The sequence below is a fragment of the Typopeltis vanoorti genome, chromosome 19 (assembly GCF_054136105.1).
Source record: "Typopeltis vanoorti isolate ZY-2024b chromosome 19, IOZ_Tvanoo_1.0, whole genome shotgun sequence".
In the NCBI taxonomy this organism is placed as follows: Eukaryota; Metazoa; Arthropoda; class Arachnida; order Uropygi; family Thelyphonidae; genus Typopeltis; species Typopeltis vanoorti.
The window spans coordinates 76719106-76735455 of NC_143567.1; the positions used below are offsets into that span (position 1 = coordinate 76719106).

A 16350-nucleotide genomic window follows, 5' to 3' on the forward strand; every position below is an offset into this window, starting at 1 on the left:
GCAGATGTGGGTCCTTACTAGGCTTATAAATAGGGACCACATCTGCCAACTTCCAAGCATAGGGAAAGTATTTTAATCTAAGCATGGCATTTATTATTGTTGTAAGATGTACAATGGCCTTTTGGGGTAGCAGTTTAATAACTTTATTAGGGATGCCGTCAGGTCCAGGAGCTTTTTTATTTTTAAAATTTTTTAAGATTTCGTAGATTTCGGCTGGAGAAGTAGGTATGAGTTGGCTGGTACAAGTATCACGCTGTTTTAGTACGTATCTGATGTGGCGGTGGATTTTATAAATATGATTGAAGTTCAGGTTATCATAAGATGGTCTGTACTGCTTTTCTAAGTTTTTGACTATAGTTTTGGCTTTTTCAGCATCTGAGTGAACTATGCCTAAATCCGATTTGAGAGGAGGAAGAGTTATTTTTAATATTTCTTAACAGTTTCCAAACGGTTTGATCATCACCAGGTGAAATGGAAGCTAATTTATCTTCCCATAGTTTGTTTCTATGGGCCTTCAGTGTATCTCTCACTGCACTATTCAACTGGTTGAGTAACTTTTTGTCCTGGGGAGCCCTGGTATTAAAGTATCTTTTTCTTGCCTTATTTTTTTCCCTGATTAAGTTCATAATATCTTCTGGAAGTCTTTTTGGATTAGAATTAGGCGTATTTGAGGTGATAGATGATAAGCCTGCATTGATTTGTTGAGTAAATTTATTGATTGCAGAATCAATTTCTTCTTTAGAGTTAATATGAGGAACAGGACCAAAGTAGTTTGGGAGCACATTGGATAATTTTTCCCAAGGTATGAAGGTGTGAGGCGGGGGGAACAGTCCCTTCTGATTGCCTAATTGGAGCAGAATAGGATTGTGGTCAGAGGTTAATTCGTCAAGTGAATCCAAGTTATACTGCAATTTGACATTTTGGAGGACAACTATATCTAGGACGTCGGAGGAGCCAAATGGAATGAGATGAGTTGGTATTGAAGGACCAGCCACAGCTATGCAATTGGAACTTGAGTAGTTAAACAGTATGCAGCCATTTTTGTTGGTAGATTTACTGTTCCAGGCAGGATGTTTTTGCACTGAAGTCTCCAGTAATGATGACTGGTCCTTTTACTCCAAGGATGGCATCCAGATCTGAGGTCAACAATGTTTTTGATGGAGGGTTGTAAGCAGCAAAAATTTTTTGGTTTCCAATTGAATTTGTGAGGACATTAATGCCTGTGATTTCGAGGTTGGTGGTTGTAGTGATTGAATGATGGTTGATATAGTTTTTGATAAAGGTGGTGATGACTGAATGATGGTTGATATAGTTTTTGATAAAGGTGGCTGTACCTCCACCTCTATACCCAAGTCTGTCATTTCTGTAAATCTGATATCCTCTGAATTTTAGGTTGTCAGCAGGCCTCAGGTGAGTTTCATTGATTAGAAATATATCTGGGTTATATCTATTATTGAATTCCAGGATTTCCAACACTTTGTTTTTGATATCATTGGTGTTCCAAGTGATAATCCTAAGCGAATCTGGGGTGATTTTTTTTCCTATGCATCAGAGAGTGCAGATAATATGGACTGGGTTTGCTGTAAGAATCTTTTTGTAACACCTAGTATGGATTTGAGTTGCTGAAATCCTGCACCATATTTGCAAAAGAAGAGGTGGTAATAGCTGATAGATTTGAATGTGGATTAGCCAGGTTCTGGGTTCGTACTATCTGTTTGGAGCAGGCCACATCAGCATAAGTTCTCGCTTGATGTTGAAGATTCATTTTCTTAAGGGGCTCAGTTAATGGTAGGCGAGCACCTGTTGTCATGGTCTCACTCTTGGAGGACTGAGGAGCTTGAATTTCAGGAACTCTTGCGCTAGATGACGAGATAGGTTGATTATTTGGATTGTTCCATCTGTTTTTGGGGTGATGTATACACCCTCTATAATTAGCGGGGTGAGGACTACCACAATTAGCGCACTTAGCTGGGGTGGATTTTGGCTTGCTGCAGGTGTTTGTGGGGTGATTCTCACCACATTTTAAGCATCTGTACTGGGCTTTGCATAGCTTCTGGGCATGGCCGAATTTTTAGCATCTGTGGCACTGCCCAGAAGATGCTCTCGTCCTCAATGGTTCTGGGGTGATTTTAAGTCCACAAATTGATTTTAGATTGTATATGTCTTTGTAAATATTATGAATCTATACCACGACTAGAGGCATAGGTGTCTTATTTGATCTGAACATTCTACTGACCTTTATGGGAGGGAAATCCTGTAAGTTGAGGTCAGTGACTCTTTCATCTGTGTCAATATCCTCGGAGACTCCTCGTAGAACCACTTTCAGATTTTTTTCAGGGGCAAGTGAAAATGTGTGATATTGTGTTCCTCTTGCGTCCAGCTCCTTTGTAAGATTTCTATAATCAGCCACCGTGGTGGGCTGAATTTTTATGCCCTCATCTACATTTTTAGCCGATCTATAACTTATTTGTAAGTTAGCCATGATGGTTCTTAGTGTTGTCCATCTCTGCTTTTCCCTTAGGATAATCGGTGGCACCTTTTCATTGGGGGAGACAAAGGAGTCTGAAATGGGAGAGTCTTCGTCCATACCAACATCATTTGTTGGCTCAGCAGCGAGAGTTTTTCGCTTCTTATGAGCATGGATCTCTCCTTGATCAGAAGGATTAGAGGCAGAGACAACTAGATTAAGTTTTTTCTCCATTTGAGGAGAGTCTTCATTTTCCTCATCATCAACCTCAAGTGAAGAATATAAGTTTAAGTAGCCAGGCCATTCTCATTCAAATATTTTGAGAAGCTTTTTAACAAATATGAGTGAGGAGCTTTTCAACAAATTATCGAGTCACTTGTTGCAAAAAAGTGAGTAATTGTTAAGGTAATTCACTGACTCTTCAAAAAAAAAACTGTTCTCTCTCTCTCTCCACCCATAAAGTATCATATTTCCATTCACTCATTCCTGAATTCCATCCTTAACCAATTTTTTCAATATTCTTAATGCCACTCTTATGATACTTAGCTATAATTTACTGCTTCTACCATAGAGCTCTATTACACAATGGAACTATTTTATCATTTTTACACTCCCAAGAAACAGAGCCAGAACTGAGACAAGTTCCTAACAGTGCTTAATAGCAAAAAAAAACACCAGAGAAACAAAAGGTAAGGATGTCTGTATAAGTGAATTATTAAATGTGAACATGAATCTTTGGTTCACGTAAATTACGGAGGTGAGTATACAAAAAAAGCAGGGAGGCAACTTATGTCTGTATAAATATGCCAGAAGTATCAGAAACAAAAGCAGTTAAATTTATTGCCTTGGTGAATATGTTGGGCCTCAAATTATTGGCATTAGAGAGACTTTGCTCTGAGAGGCAAATACATTAACTGGTATCAAGTATAAAGAGCGCAACTATTGAGGAAGGATAGACAGAAGAGGAGGATGTGTAATGCTGCTAATGACAGGATATTTAAGTCCAGTTAGGGTAAAAAGCTATGACTACAATATTAGTAACAGTTTTCCATATAACAGCAAGTCTGAAGCTATGTGGTATGAAGCTGAAGCTGACAAGATCGAATATATGGCATTGTTAAACCTAGTGGGTCAGTTGTTGCTGGTAGCAATGAAATGCATTATCAGATAAACCTAATGGATACTAAATGATTATACTAAACAAGATAAGCAGCATGTGACAGAAGGAACTCAAGATAAAAGAATACTAGACCTGATTACAGTGTCTGTGGGGAGAGGGGGGGGGATTTGTTACAGATACAGATGTGACTGTTCTGACTTAGCGACAGTGATCATGCTATACTGTCCTGGGAAGCTAAGTGTATGGCTGTTCCATTTTCCATTCAGAAAAAGTTCTATGCTGAACTACACAGCAGGAAATTATGACCAACTGATCAATTCCACAGTATGTTTTAGATGGGAAAGATATCTGCAATATATGGGAAGTAGTAAAAAAAAAATGCATCAGTGATGCAATATCAGAACATGTCTCTAGAGGTCAAAGAATTAATAGGGTGGGAGTAACATGGATGTGCAATCTTAAGAGATTCTTAAGAAAAATATGTGGAATGAATACCATGTGCATAAGGGTGATATCAGTTATAAAAATTATAAGGTGCAGGCCAGAAGAGTTATAACTATTGCAGAAAGCTAAATGTGAGTATAAAAAGAAACTTGATCTGCAATGTAAACAAACCTCAAAAGAATTCTTCTGTTATATTGCAAGTAAATGAAAATGAATATCAAAGACTAATTCTATTGAATGCAGATGGTATGTGGGTAGCATACAGAAGAGACTTTGACTAATCAGTGCCCATTTTACTAAACGCTATCAACCTGGTGTATGCAACTTAGTGCTCAATGCTACCTCTACACTGGATAAAGAAACTCGGGTGTATGAGGAGGAGGTACTAGAACTGCTTCATAAACTGAATAAGAATATCATGCATCATATATTGTTTAAGGAAATTAACAACATAGACTTCATAATAACTAAAAATATTTAATTATTACTTCCTATATTTCACCGAAGTTAAATCGGCATCTTCAGGGATTAATACACTGGTGTTAAACAAATGCATGCAGGCACACTTCAGTAACAAAGATGGAACAGGAGAGATACAGGAAAGTGTGCCTGTGTGCTGAACTGGGCCTTTGATCTGGCTGTATAACTTGAATTTTAGCACTGCGAAACATTCCATGAAACAATGTATGATAATCCCATTGCACAAGGGTGGTGCAAAGCCTGCTATTTTAACTATTAAGCTATCAATCAGCACTTCTGGAGTGGTGGTAAATATTTTAAAAAAGATGGCAAGAGATTGCATACAGAAATCGGATGACAGAGAAGCTATACTCTCTGTAATGAACAGTATGGGGTTATTACAGGAGTCATGTTTGAGCAACTTGATCACATTTTATAATAATGTTACAACTGAGTTACGCAAGGGAAATGGATACATGATACTTTTGGACTTTGCTAGAGCTTTTGACAAGAATACAGAATAGAAGCTTACATAAGTTGGAGGATATGGTGAGATGAATGACATATCAAAAAAGGGTGTATGGGGATGTGTGTCTGCAAGATTTAAGCTGACCAGTGGTGTACTCCAAGGAAAAATCCTGGTCCACTGTTATTCAATCTTTGCATTAATGACATTGGGAAAGATTTCATAAAGGGAATACAGCTATTATACTAGAAGAAACTGATTGGGCTGGGGATGTTGGAGTTGAAATACATAAGAAGTTGAAATTCAGGGGCAATGTGGCAAAGCTTGCAAATACAACTCAAAGGATAATAATTGCAATGCCAAAATGAACATATAGGAACATGACATGTAGGGATAAGGAAGTAATTTTGCCTCTGTATGGTTTTGATATAACCTCATCTGAACGACTGTGCACAGATCTGGTTGCCTGATTTCCAAGGATACAGTGGAGTGTTAAAGATGATGTCAGGACATGAGATTGAGAATTTGTAATCTGCAGATGCTAGCAAACAAAATAAAGAGGCGTGACATGATTGAGACCTATAAACTTCTGAAAAAGGTCATACAGGATATCAGTAGATGAAGATTTTCATTTTATGGAGTGTGGAGAGAGGATGAGAGAATAACAATGGAAGGCGAGAATGAATGCAGTCAAGAAAGGAATGAGACCTGCATTTTTATCTCATGGAGTGGTGTGTGATTGGAATAGCCTGACTTTGGTAGTGGCAAGTGCAAATAGCATGAATAAATTCAAAAGAAAGTATGACAGGCAGTGTGAGTGATGTTGGTCTCCCTCGATTCAAATAGAAAGCGATCACCATTCAGTTTTCTCCAGGATAAAAATGAATATCATATGGAAAAAATAGTTTTAAAAAAGAATTAAAGTCAAGCATATTTCAGAGGGGAACTGTAGATTTGAATAAATATTATTCAAGAAAAAATGAATATGAAAACAATCAAACCATGGAATCTCAGCAGTAGACTGGAAAAAAAAAAAAAAAAAAAAAAAAAAAAAAAAAAAAAAAAAAAAACAGATTTAGCCAGAGAAACCTGATGTAAAGTTGTCTGTAGGGATATAAAAATCAGACTCTCATGTCATACTTAAGAAGCTAAAGAGGAGTCATGGAAAAAAATAAAGCATATAGAAACTTCCTTGTAAAAACGATCAGCATGTATTCTAAGCGAATACACAGTAAAATTTAAGAAAGCAAAGCAGTGTGTAAAAAATAGCTAAACAAAATTCATAGGAGGACATTTTGATGTTCTGCAGGATGAAAAAAAGCTTTGGAAAACTGAGGATAAAGATATTTTAGATTTCTAGAGTACTTACTTTGAAATATATATAAAGGCACTCATATTAGAGGCATAAATAAATAATAAAACAGCACTGAGAAAAGATTTAAAATAATATTCAATTCTTCCAATATTTCATCTCGGTCACTGAGACATCGTCAGGGAGTACAATATGAGACTTGTAAGGCATACGCAAAGGCAACACAAAACTAATGAAACATGGATGAAAGACTAGAGTCCTATCTGGGTGAGGCACCCTCTGTGAGCACCTGTTGGTGGCCTAGAACATAAATTGGGATCTCGAAGTATGTGTTTCTCATATTTTGAGAAGTTTAATGTAACCATATTTATTCATATTAAGCTGATTTCGCCAGCCTGGTTGGCTGAGTGGTTAGCATGTCCGAATCCTGCTATGGGCATGGATGTTTGTGATTGTCCTACAAACTCTGCATGGAAAAGGAATCTGCAACCCTACTACTTATTCTAGCAGAAGACTTCACTCCCAAAACCTGGTGAGGTATGGGAGTGACCATATGGCATCTACAGACATCAAATGTAATTTTTTTTTTTTTAAAGCTGATTTTTGAGAGCAGCTGCAGATCATAAAAACAGTTTTTTTCTCTTCTAAATTTACTGCAATGAAGCATGATAGTTTGTTTCCAACTGATTCTATGAGCTGTATTCAAAGCATGCTCTGTAAGATCCAACTGACAATAGACTAGAATCCTAACTAGATCATGACAATAGTCATGATCTAGTTATGATTCTAGTCTTTTATCCACATAGTTTTGTATTGCCTTTGCGTGCATTACAGGTCTCATTATACTCCCTGGTGATGTCTCAGTGACTGAGATGAAATATTGGAAGAATTAAATATTACTGTTAATCCTTTTTCAGTATCGTATTACTCCATTAAGCTTCTAACATGAGTACTTACTTTTAAAACATACTGAATGAAAATGGAACAGTAGTAGAAAATATTCAAGAGGAATGCAATTGGGAGTACATAACAAGCGAGACAAAAATGCTGCAAAAGCCTGAAATGTTGCAAGGCTGGAGAATATTTGTGCAGAAAAACTCAAATGTGGAGGTAGTATAAAAATGTGGTTGTGATTCCAAATGACTGCAGTCTCATAGTTCTATAATAAAAAAATAAATAAATAAAACAGAGTGAGAATTACAGAGGAATTTTCACTGTGTAAAAATTCCAGGTCCACTAAGCGTTGCAGGTAAGATTTATGTAAACATCTTTGAAAAGAGCTAAGAAAAATTATGGAAGAGAAAGTTAGAAAAAAGAAGCTGCATTTAGAACAGATAAGAGATAAGAGTTATGATCAGATATTCACTTTACAATAAATGGTTGTGAAATCATGAGAATATAACAAGGATCTATATTTAAATTGAGTAAATCTTGAAAAGCATATGACAAGGCATGAAGAGAAGAAGCTGTTCAAAAACTGTATAATTATATGGTGTATACAATACACTATATCAAGCAATGTGGTCTATATGCTGCAGAGGACAAAGGTCAAGGTGTTCAAGCAAGCATTCATCAGGGTATTGCATCCTCAGTGCAAAATCAGAAGCTCAAATGCTGAGAGAGAAAGAGAGGGCTTAATGGTGAGTGAACAAGTATTATATGAGGAGTTAAATAAGCTAGATGTCAATAAGGCAACAGGACTTAATGACATATCACTATGTGTCTTTAGGGAATGTTACAAGGATTAGCATTAAGCTTAGCCTATCTGTTTAGCAAGTCCCAAAGGAGTGAGAGAAAGGCAACCTTGTTCCACTTGACAAAGGTGGTGATAAGGATAAGGCAACAAATTATAGGCTGATCTGTATATCTGGAGTTGTAGTTAAGGTATTGGAGAGGTTGTGAAAGATAGGACACAAAAATGGGTTGATAAGTGATATCCTTTGTGCTTGTAAGCATGGGTTTGTTAAAGGTAGGTTGTGTTTTGCAAAGTTGCTTATATATTATAACAAGGTGATGAATGTAATGGACAAGAGAGATGCATATACAGCAGTATACTTATTGAAAGTTTTTCCACTTAGTTATATACTATAAATTAAAGATACCAAGAAATTATATACTTGGTTTAATCCTTTATCCAAGTGTAAACAAAGAAGTTTGCACCTGAACTATTTTCAGGACTGGGGCAACTTGTATAAACATGCAAATGACATCACATCACTTGCCTTAGTATCTCGTAATGCAAAGCACATCTCCTTGAAGACATGTATAATGCTATGTATTATGGAAGGGTCATTACCCAGACTGATAGTATAACCAAGTGAAAAAACTTCCAACAACTTTCTCTAATCCAGAGTATTTTAATAATAAGATGTGACAGCTTTTAGCTACTCGTACATGAAAATATGACTTCTACATTACTTCAACCTCAGTATCACCTCTTGGTCTGGCTCCCACTGATAAGACCTCAATAAAGGTCGAAACTGGTCTGGGCAGTGACCCTTCCCATAATGAATAGCATTATACATGTCTGCAAGGAGATGTGCTTTGCATTAGGGAATACTAAGGCAAGTGATTATTAAATTATTTCAGGAAATTACAACGTATACTAAATATTAATTAAAAGAAAACTTTAATCAATACTTCCTATACTTTGGCAATGTTACATTGCCATCTTCATGGGAACCATCTTCTGCCTCATTTGCTCATTGTTAGTGCCTGCGTGCACTTATCATAGTTTTATGTTCCCATGAAGATGGCAATGTAACATTGTAGAAATACAGGAAGTATTGATTAAATTTTTATTTTAATTAATATTTAGTATACGTTGTAATTTCCTGAAATAATTTAATAGTCGTGTTACCAACGTATAAGCTTATCAACAAGAATAAGGCAAGTGAAGTGAAGTCTAGCTTGTTTATACGAGTTGCCCAGTCCTGAAAATAATTCAGGTGCAAACTTGTTTGCTTACACTTGAATAAAGGATTAAACCAAGTATATAATTTCTTGGTATCTTTAATTTATAGTAGTATACTTAGATTTTACAACGGCTTTTGATAGATTTTTTGGCTATCAAATAGCTATCAGCAAGTTGTGTATGTAGGAGCACTAACTTGAAAGAGGAAAGTCACTAGTGATGTGCTATAGGGGTCAGTTTTGGGACTATTGTTATTTAATTTGTATATTAATGATATTGGGATAGGTTGAACTGGTGATATACAACTGTTTTGCATCATACAAAACTGGGGAGAGTGATGAGGAATTAAGCAACGTTATGGTCTTACAGGAAGACTTCAATAGATTGCATGAGTGGACAAAAGTATGGAACTGTCAATTCAATGTTCCCAAGTGTACAGCTCTGAAATTTGGTAGGCAACAACAGGAAGTGAAGTACACACTTGGCAAGGAAATTTTGGAAGCTGAGGAAATTAAGAGACCTTGGAGTGGTGGTGGACAAGGATCTGAAGTTCAGAGGTCACATTGCACAAGTTGTGAAGACATCACATCAGATTGCAAAGAACCCTAACTTGTAGAAATCTGGTTCTATCGTATAAGTCCTTGATCAGGCCTCTTATTGATTATCATACACAGATTTGGACACTGGTTTTTCATGGCATTGAGGATATGTTGGAAATGGTATACAGAGAAGGGATATTATGATAGATTAAAGGAACTCAGTTTGCAAAGCATTGTGAATAGAAAGAAGAGAGAGGATGTGATTGAGACATTTAAGTTGGTAAAGGGTTGTTACCAGGTTAATATGGAAAAAAATGTTTGTAAAATGGAGGGGGGGGATAGGGCAAGGGGACATACCTGGAAGTTGTGTAAGGAGGCTGTGAGCAAGGGCATAAGGGGTAGGTTCTTTGCATGGAGAGAGTGGCTGGTCAGTGAAATGATTTGCCTGAAATTATGGTAAAGGCAGATATATTGAATGAGTTCAAAGCACAGTTTTGTGTGTGACAGTGTTTGTCTCCCACTATGAGTCTTCAGACTCAATGTAGGTCTGATGTTAATAATAATGAAATTATGACTACCTTTGGATGAATGAAAAATAGCAGCTCAGATCAAAAAAAAATCAGAACAATTTTTCTCCCATGAAATGGAGAAAAAAATTTTAAGATGTTATCTTACATGTCATAACATTATGGGCAGTCTCATTCAACCAGCACATGACTACCATATTGAACTTACTGAAACTACATTCCATTTCCCACCACTCTCCATGTAAAATATCTACTCTTCACTCCCTTCTTACAAGAGAAAACTTTGAAGAAGATGACCTTCTATTCTCTCCAATCTATGTATAATCTCCTCCACATTGATAGTACTGGATCACAGGAAACTGATGAGGCTAGAGATTTGAAAGTGATGGTGGACAGAGTCAAAGTTCAGAGGACGTATTGCAAAAGTTGTTTAAATAGATCAGAGGATTACTTGGGTGTTGAAGAATATGCTGAGATAAAGGTTATTTCTCTTCATTAGTCAAGCTGGGTCTCTTGGAGATCAGAAGATTTAGGGACAAATGACCAAGCTGGTGACAGATCTGTGGAATGCTCCCTATGAAAATAGCTTGGAGATATGTGGGTTGCAGAGTTCAATTTGCAGGCAGAAGAGAGAACATGATAGAATCTTGTAAGTTACTATAAGACTGATACAATAAATTTTTCAATACATGACAAGTAGGGAGAGAACAAGGGGTCACCGCCAGAAGTTGTGTAAGAGTGTAGTTAGTAAAGGTGTACAGATGGGATTCTTTGCTTGGAGTGGTGAATGAGTGGAATGGATTGCTAGAGGTAGTTGAGAGTCCCAATAGTGAATGAGTTTAAGTAGAGGTATTAATATTTATATGGACGCTCCATGGTGTCAAAAGACTCACTCTATCCATTAAAACAATACCTATCATATATCTATTTTATGATAGATATTGTGTGGACCTCCCGCCATGAGCTTTTTGATTCCATATAGACATCCATATTATAATAATATTAATCCTGTAAGACTGCTTTGACATTTAAATGTTTTCCATAAGATTTCTTCTCCATCTATCCACCAAACATGCACTCATTTTTAGACAGACTCTGGAGTTTCCACATGACAAAGTAAATCAGGTAACCAAATCTGCATGTGAAATCTGAAAAATATTTTATCAAGTGGTACAACCAGCTATTTATCTCTATCACTGTATTTTGTTATCATAGCAGAAATGTGTTGTGTAGTTTTTACAACAATTCAAAAATGTCCGCTGAACATTTGGCTTTTGTTGGCAATTCCTCCAATGATTCCGAATTGCTTCTATCTGTTCTACCAATGCAATACATAACCCTATGTCTATGCACTCCAAAAATACAGCACTTTACCCTTAACATTAAAACAAACCCTGCTCATTTGTCCACTAAATATCTATTTAAAGCTTCCTGAATGACAGGACATCAGCATCAATCCTTATAACTCTGGCCAACTTTGGATCATCAGCAAACAAGAAAATATTTTATTAATCTATGTGAAACTTCCAAGTTAAACAATAGGGATTGAAGAATAGAATTATCCTGTAGCATGCCACTGGTTACTTCATTTGTTGGTCCCCAATACGTAACTTGCTCGCTTGTATTATGTAGACAACTTCCTATCCATCCAACCAAGCTCTATCTCTCCACATCCTGTGGAGGGGTACAGATTTGTCAGATAAGAAATGTGCATCAATTTACCACACATAATCTGTCAAACCTTTAGGAGGTCTATACTGTACACAAGTCCACTTATCCAACACATTAAACTATCATAAAATATACAGAAATTGCTAAATCAACAATTTCCTTATATTTTATGAGTTTATTTAGCTATAATTGGAAGCATCTGCCTTACCACCACCTTTATGCAGCACTATTTTATATTTCTTTCACCATCCTTATTGCAAATCTCTCAGACAACTAGGTCAATAGCATAGTCAACTCTTTTGCACATGTCATAAAAATACATAGTGATTTTTTTTTAATGTTGAGCCCATACACAAGAGGTTGGTAGATCAACCTATAGTGCATTAGTACCATGTATGGGTTGGTTGGGAAAGAAGGTACTTGTTCACAATAGATTTGAATGACTGTAGATTGTATTCCCTACGGAACACATCAAGGGGAAGACTGTTCCATAGTATAGCAGTTGCAGGGATGGAGGAGAAGAAACTTGTTCTGTGGGTTTCAAGGCATACTGTGTAGGGATGTTGAGCAGCAGCAGCAGCTGCATGTGTTCCAATGAGCTTGGCACTAAGTGGGAGAATTATTGATGCTATTTCAGATGAACATTTTCCATGGAAATATTTGTAGAAGACACATAGTACAGAGACCAATCGTCTGTGTGAAAGTCGGGGGGGAGTGAGTTGGTAAGAGATTGGTCATTAATAAGCCTGATTGCTATCCTCTGCATGGAGTCGAGCAATTTGAGAGAGCTTTTGGGGGCCTCACCCCATATGTGGGAGCAGAATTCGATGGTTGGACGGATCTGTAATCCCATTTCCATAGCCTTATCAACACCACCACCTCCTCTGATTTTTCACTTCTAATTTCTATAACATCTGCATCCCTTCAGGATGTGGAACAGTTGCTCATTCACAGTGTGATATACCATTAAATAATTCCACTACATGCAATGGTAAGTCTGCTACCATCACTATTTCCTGTGTTATCTTACAAGCAAAAGAATGAAACTGGTGCAGCATTATAATTTTTTTTCATTTTTGACAAGAAATTATGTTCGTTTTAATCCTTCACCCAAGCAAAGCAAACAAAGTTTGCATGTTAAGTATCTTCATTACCATTCTACTTGCATAAAAAGGCTAATGACTTCACATCCACTGCATCAATATTCCATAATGAAAAACCATTATGAGACGGGTAACTACCCAGACTGGTTTCAACCTTATTAAGGTCTCATCAGAAGAAGCAACACTCAGGAAAATAGTAAGGTGAAATCAATGGACAAGTCATATTTTCTATATACAAATAGTAAAATGGTGAATCACCATATTACAAAATACTTGAGATCCAAGATGGCTATAGAAAGTTTCACTACTATATAGAAAATATACGACTTTTGCATTGAATTTCAATTTACTTCCTGGCTCTAGTTCCCACAGATGAGACCTTGTATTATGGGATACTAAGTCATGACATGACATCAATAGAGTCACGATTATACTTGGGTAAAGAAAACAATATAATTTCTTGTCAAGTATAATATAGCCTTAGTATTTGTCCGCTTATCATAGTCCTCATTCTCAACCCATCACGCCGATCATATATTAATATCCAACAAAAATGGTCTTTCATACATCATGAAAGCCAAACAGCAAAGTGAATTACCCTTTTATTCATGTAATTTTTAAACAGTCTCGTATTCTAACATACTACTTTGAAGTAGAAAAAAAAGATCCTGCTACTAGTATAATTAATAATGTGTTTTAATAGTGCTAAGTAAAAGCAAAAACATTTTCATCACCCTACCTTTTCTAATAAATTACAGTTTTAGCAGAGAATCCTATCAATCAACCCAATCCTGTATTTTATTCCTATCCACAGGGCCAGCTCTACCGACGGTGCAAGATATGCATTTGCATGGGGCGGCAAAATATGCTACTGCACGGGGTGGCCCTACCTATCAAATCTAAAATAGCTTAACTACAATGCAGTTATAAGGAACAATCTATAACTGAAAGCATGATTAATCCTACGATTTAAATAGATTAAACAGCCCTTTCACGTCCCAGACAGGGAAAGCCTCTCTCTCTCTCTCTCTACAGCCAAGCAGCAAGTGAATTACCCTTTTATTCATGTAATTTCATGCCTCCACAGCGCAATTGGAAGAATGACGGTACATTGCGCCCTTCGATTGGAATAGGTCTAAGTTCGATTCTCGTCGCAACGGGAGGAATCTTTATCTAGACGATTCCAATCGAAGGTGAGTTAGCCGATCTCACACGGAGGTAGCAGGGTTTTTTCTCCCAGAAACTCGGGTTTTTCATCCCGCATACAGACAAATCAGCCCTTCAGAACACACACAATTTACAGACAAAAAATACCAGTTGTGGTGGTAGAGGTGGGCAGTAGAGAGGTTTGGTATAGTGGTTGAGACAGTTGTAAGTGTCCTCCCGCGATGAGTCTTCGGACTCCTTGGAGGAATCAGGAATAATAATAATTTTCAAAGTCTTGTATTCTAACATACTGCTTTGAAGTAGAAAAAAGATCCTGCTATTAGTATAATTAATTACATTAGTATAATTAACATACATTTCCTAGGAAATGTGTTTTTACATTATGGAAAATACCTAAGAATAGCGATCAAAACTTTACCACCTTTGCTACGAGTTGTCCGGTATTGTACTACGTACTAGGGTCACTTGCATTAGCTCACGCTAGTGATCGCCGATACTTTATAGTTTACTATATTCGGCATGAAACTCTCTGATTCCAATCTTTGAGTTTCTTATTCGGTTTTAAAACAATGTGGGATTTAATATCCCCTTAATTTAAATAATAGTATAATTAATATTTTTTTTATAATTTGTATTAATAGTGCTAAGTAAAAGCAAAAACATTTTAATAACCTTAGCTTTTCTAATAAATTACAGTTTTAGCAGAGAATCCTTTCAATCAGCCCAATCCTGTATTTTATTCCTATCCAATCTAAAATACCTTAACTGCAATACAGTTATAAGGAACAATCTATAAATGAAAGCATGGTTAATCCTACGATTTAAATAGATTAAACAGCCCTTTCACGTCCCAAACAGAGCGAGCTTCTCTCTACAGCAATCTACCCAGTTTCACACTGAAGCATGCAGACATAGGAATAATTACAATTGAAATAATTGTTACCATAATTTTAATAATTAAAAAGTATAAGGTGGAAGGATCCCGTAAGGAGTACAGAACTGTTTACGAAGTAACTTAACCCTTTATTTATTCGCATACATAAATGAATAACTGTCAGAACCTTTTCAATGACTTCAATGATAAGTCGAGTTTCTACTATCTTTAGCTTAGAGATATGTAGAAAACGCAAATCCAAAAACTTGCAATGTGAACAGTTCGTAAAATTGCTCGTGAATAAATGCAACTGTCAGATATGGGCTAAGCAAAAAAGTCAAAGTGAAAGAGATAAAAGTTCGTGACCATTTTTTTTACATAATTCAGCAAACATCCCAATGATACTTGGCAGGATAAGTATGATGTTCAATACTTAAATCGGTTATTTCATCATAACCAGCTAAGTTAATATATTATAATTAGCTATATAAACATAATAATACTAATTTCATGGTAAGTTTGAGCCTGATTCTGCGATTCTTTCATCATACTAAGCATGCTAACAAAAACAACTGAAAACTGCAACGTCGGCCTCATTAAATGCCTTAAGAAATTGCGGTATTTAATGTCTTATTCTATTGTAGAAAGAAATATACATATAAATTAACACGGCTAAAATTCACAAACATACCTTCAGCCGCCATTTTAAAAGTTCCGCCAGGTTTCATCGTAAAAGTAATATCCCTTGTTTTATTTGAATATCACAAAAAATTTCGTAAAAGCAATCGAAATCTGAAAGTAAATAAGAGTTCGAGAAAATACAATAAGATAACAAGTTCAACAAGTTAAAGCATAAATATAAATAGAGAGACGGAAAGAAAGTTGAAAGACATCGCTAACAACGTGCGAAAGCACATTTTCTTTACGTGTATCCTGGAAGTGAAAAAAAAAAAAAAAAACTTAACCTACTTATGCAAGTGAACGATATTAACTAGGCACACAGTCAAGAGTGATTCAGATCGTGGTCAATACGCGGATACGAAGTTGAATTACGTTGCTCTGGATTAATCACCAGGTAGTTAAGGCAAAGACGTAACATAGCATTTCGTGTGACGAATTTGAAGTTCAATTAAGAGAAAGAGAGAAAAGCACTACTTGCAGATAACTACAAATTCTACAACTCAGGCTAAAAACAGCTAGCTCAACTACTAAATCAGGTAAAAATAATAGGACTATAAAACATCATCCGTCAGCTACGGAATTATTTATTTATATTTTGAGGAGATC

At 36.2% G+C, this 16350-nt stretch overlaps 1 protein-coding gene across 2 annotated transcripts in view; it reads right to left on the reverse strand.

The window, feature by feature from the left end:
• The window catches only part of Cep97 (centrosomal protein 97kDa), a 208006-nt gene extending 192031 nt beyond the window's left edge, over positions 1–15975 (reverse strand). For both annotated transcript variants that reach the window (XM_090409279.1, XM_090409280.1), the window contains exon 1: positions 15755–15975. In XM_090409279.1, coding sequence (XP_090265405.1) covers positions 15755–15791 — 37 coding nt within the window. In that variant the 5' untranslated portion in view covers positions 15792–15975. The remainder of the gene's footprint in view (positions 1–15754) is intronic.
• Positions 15976–16350: the final 375 nt, after the last annotated feature.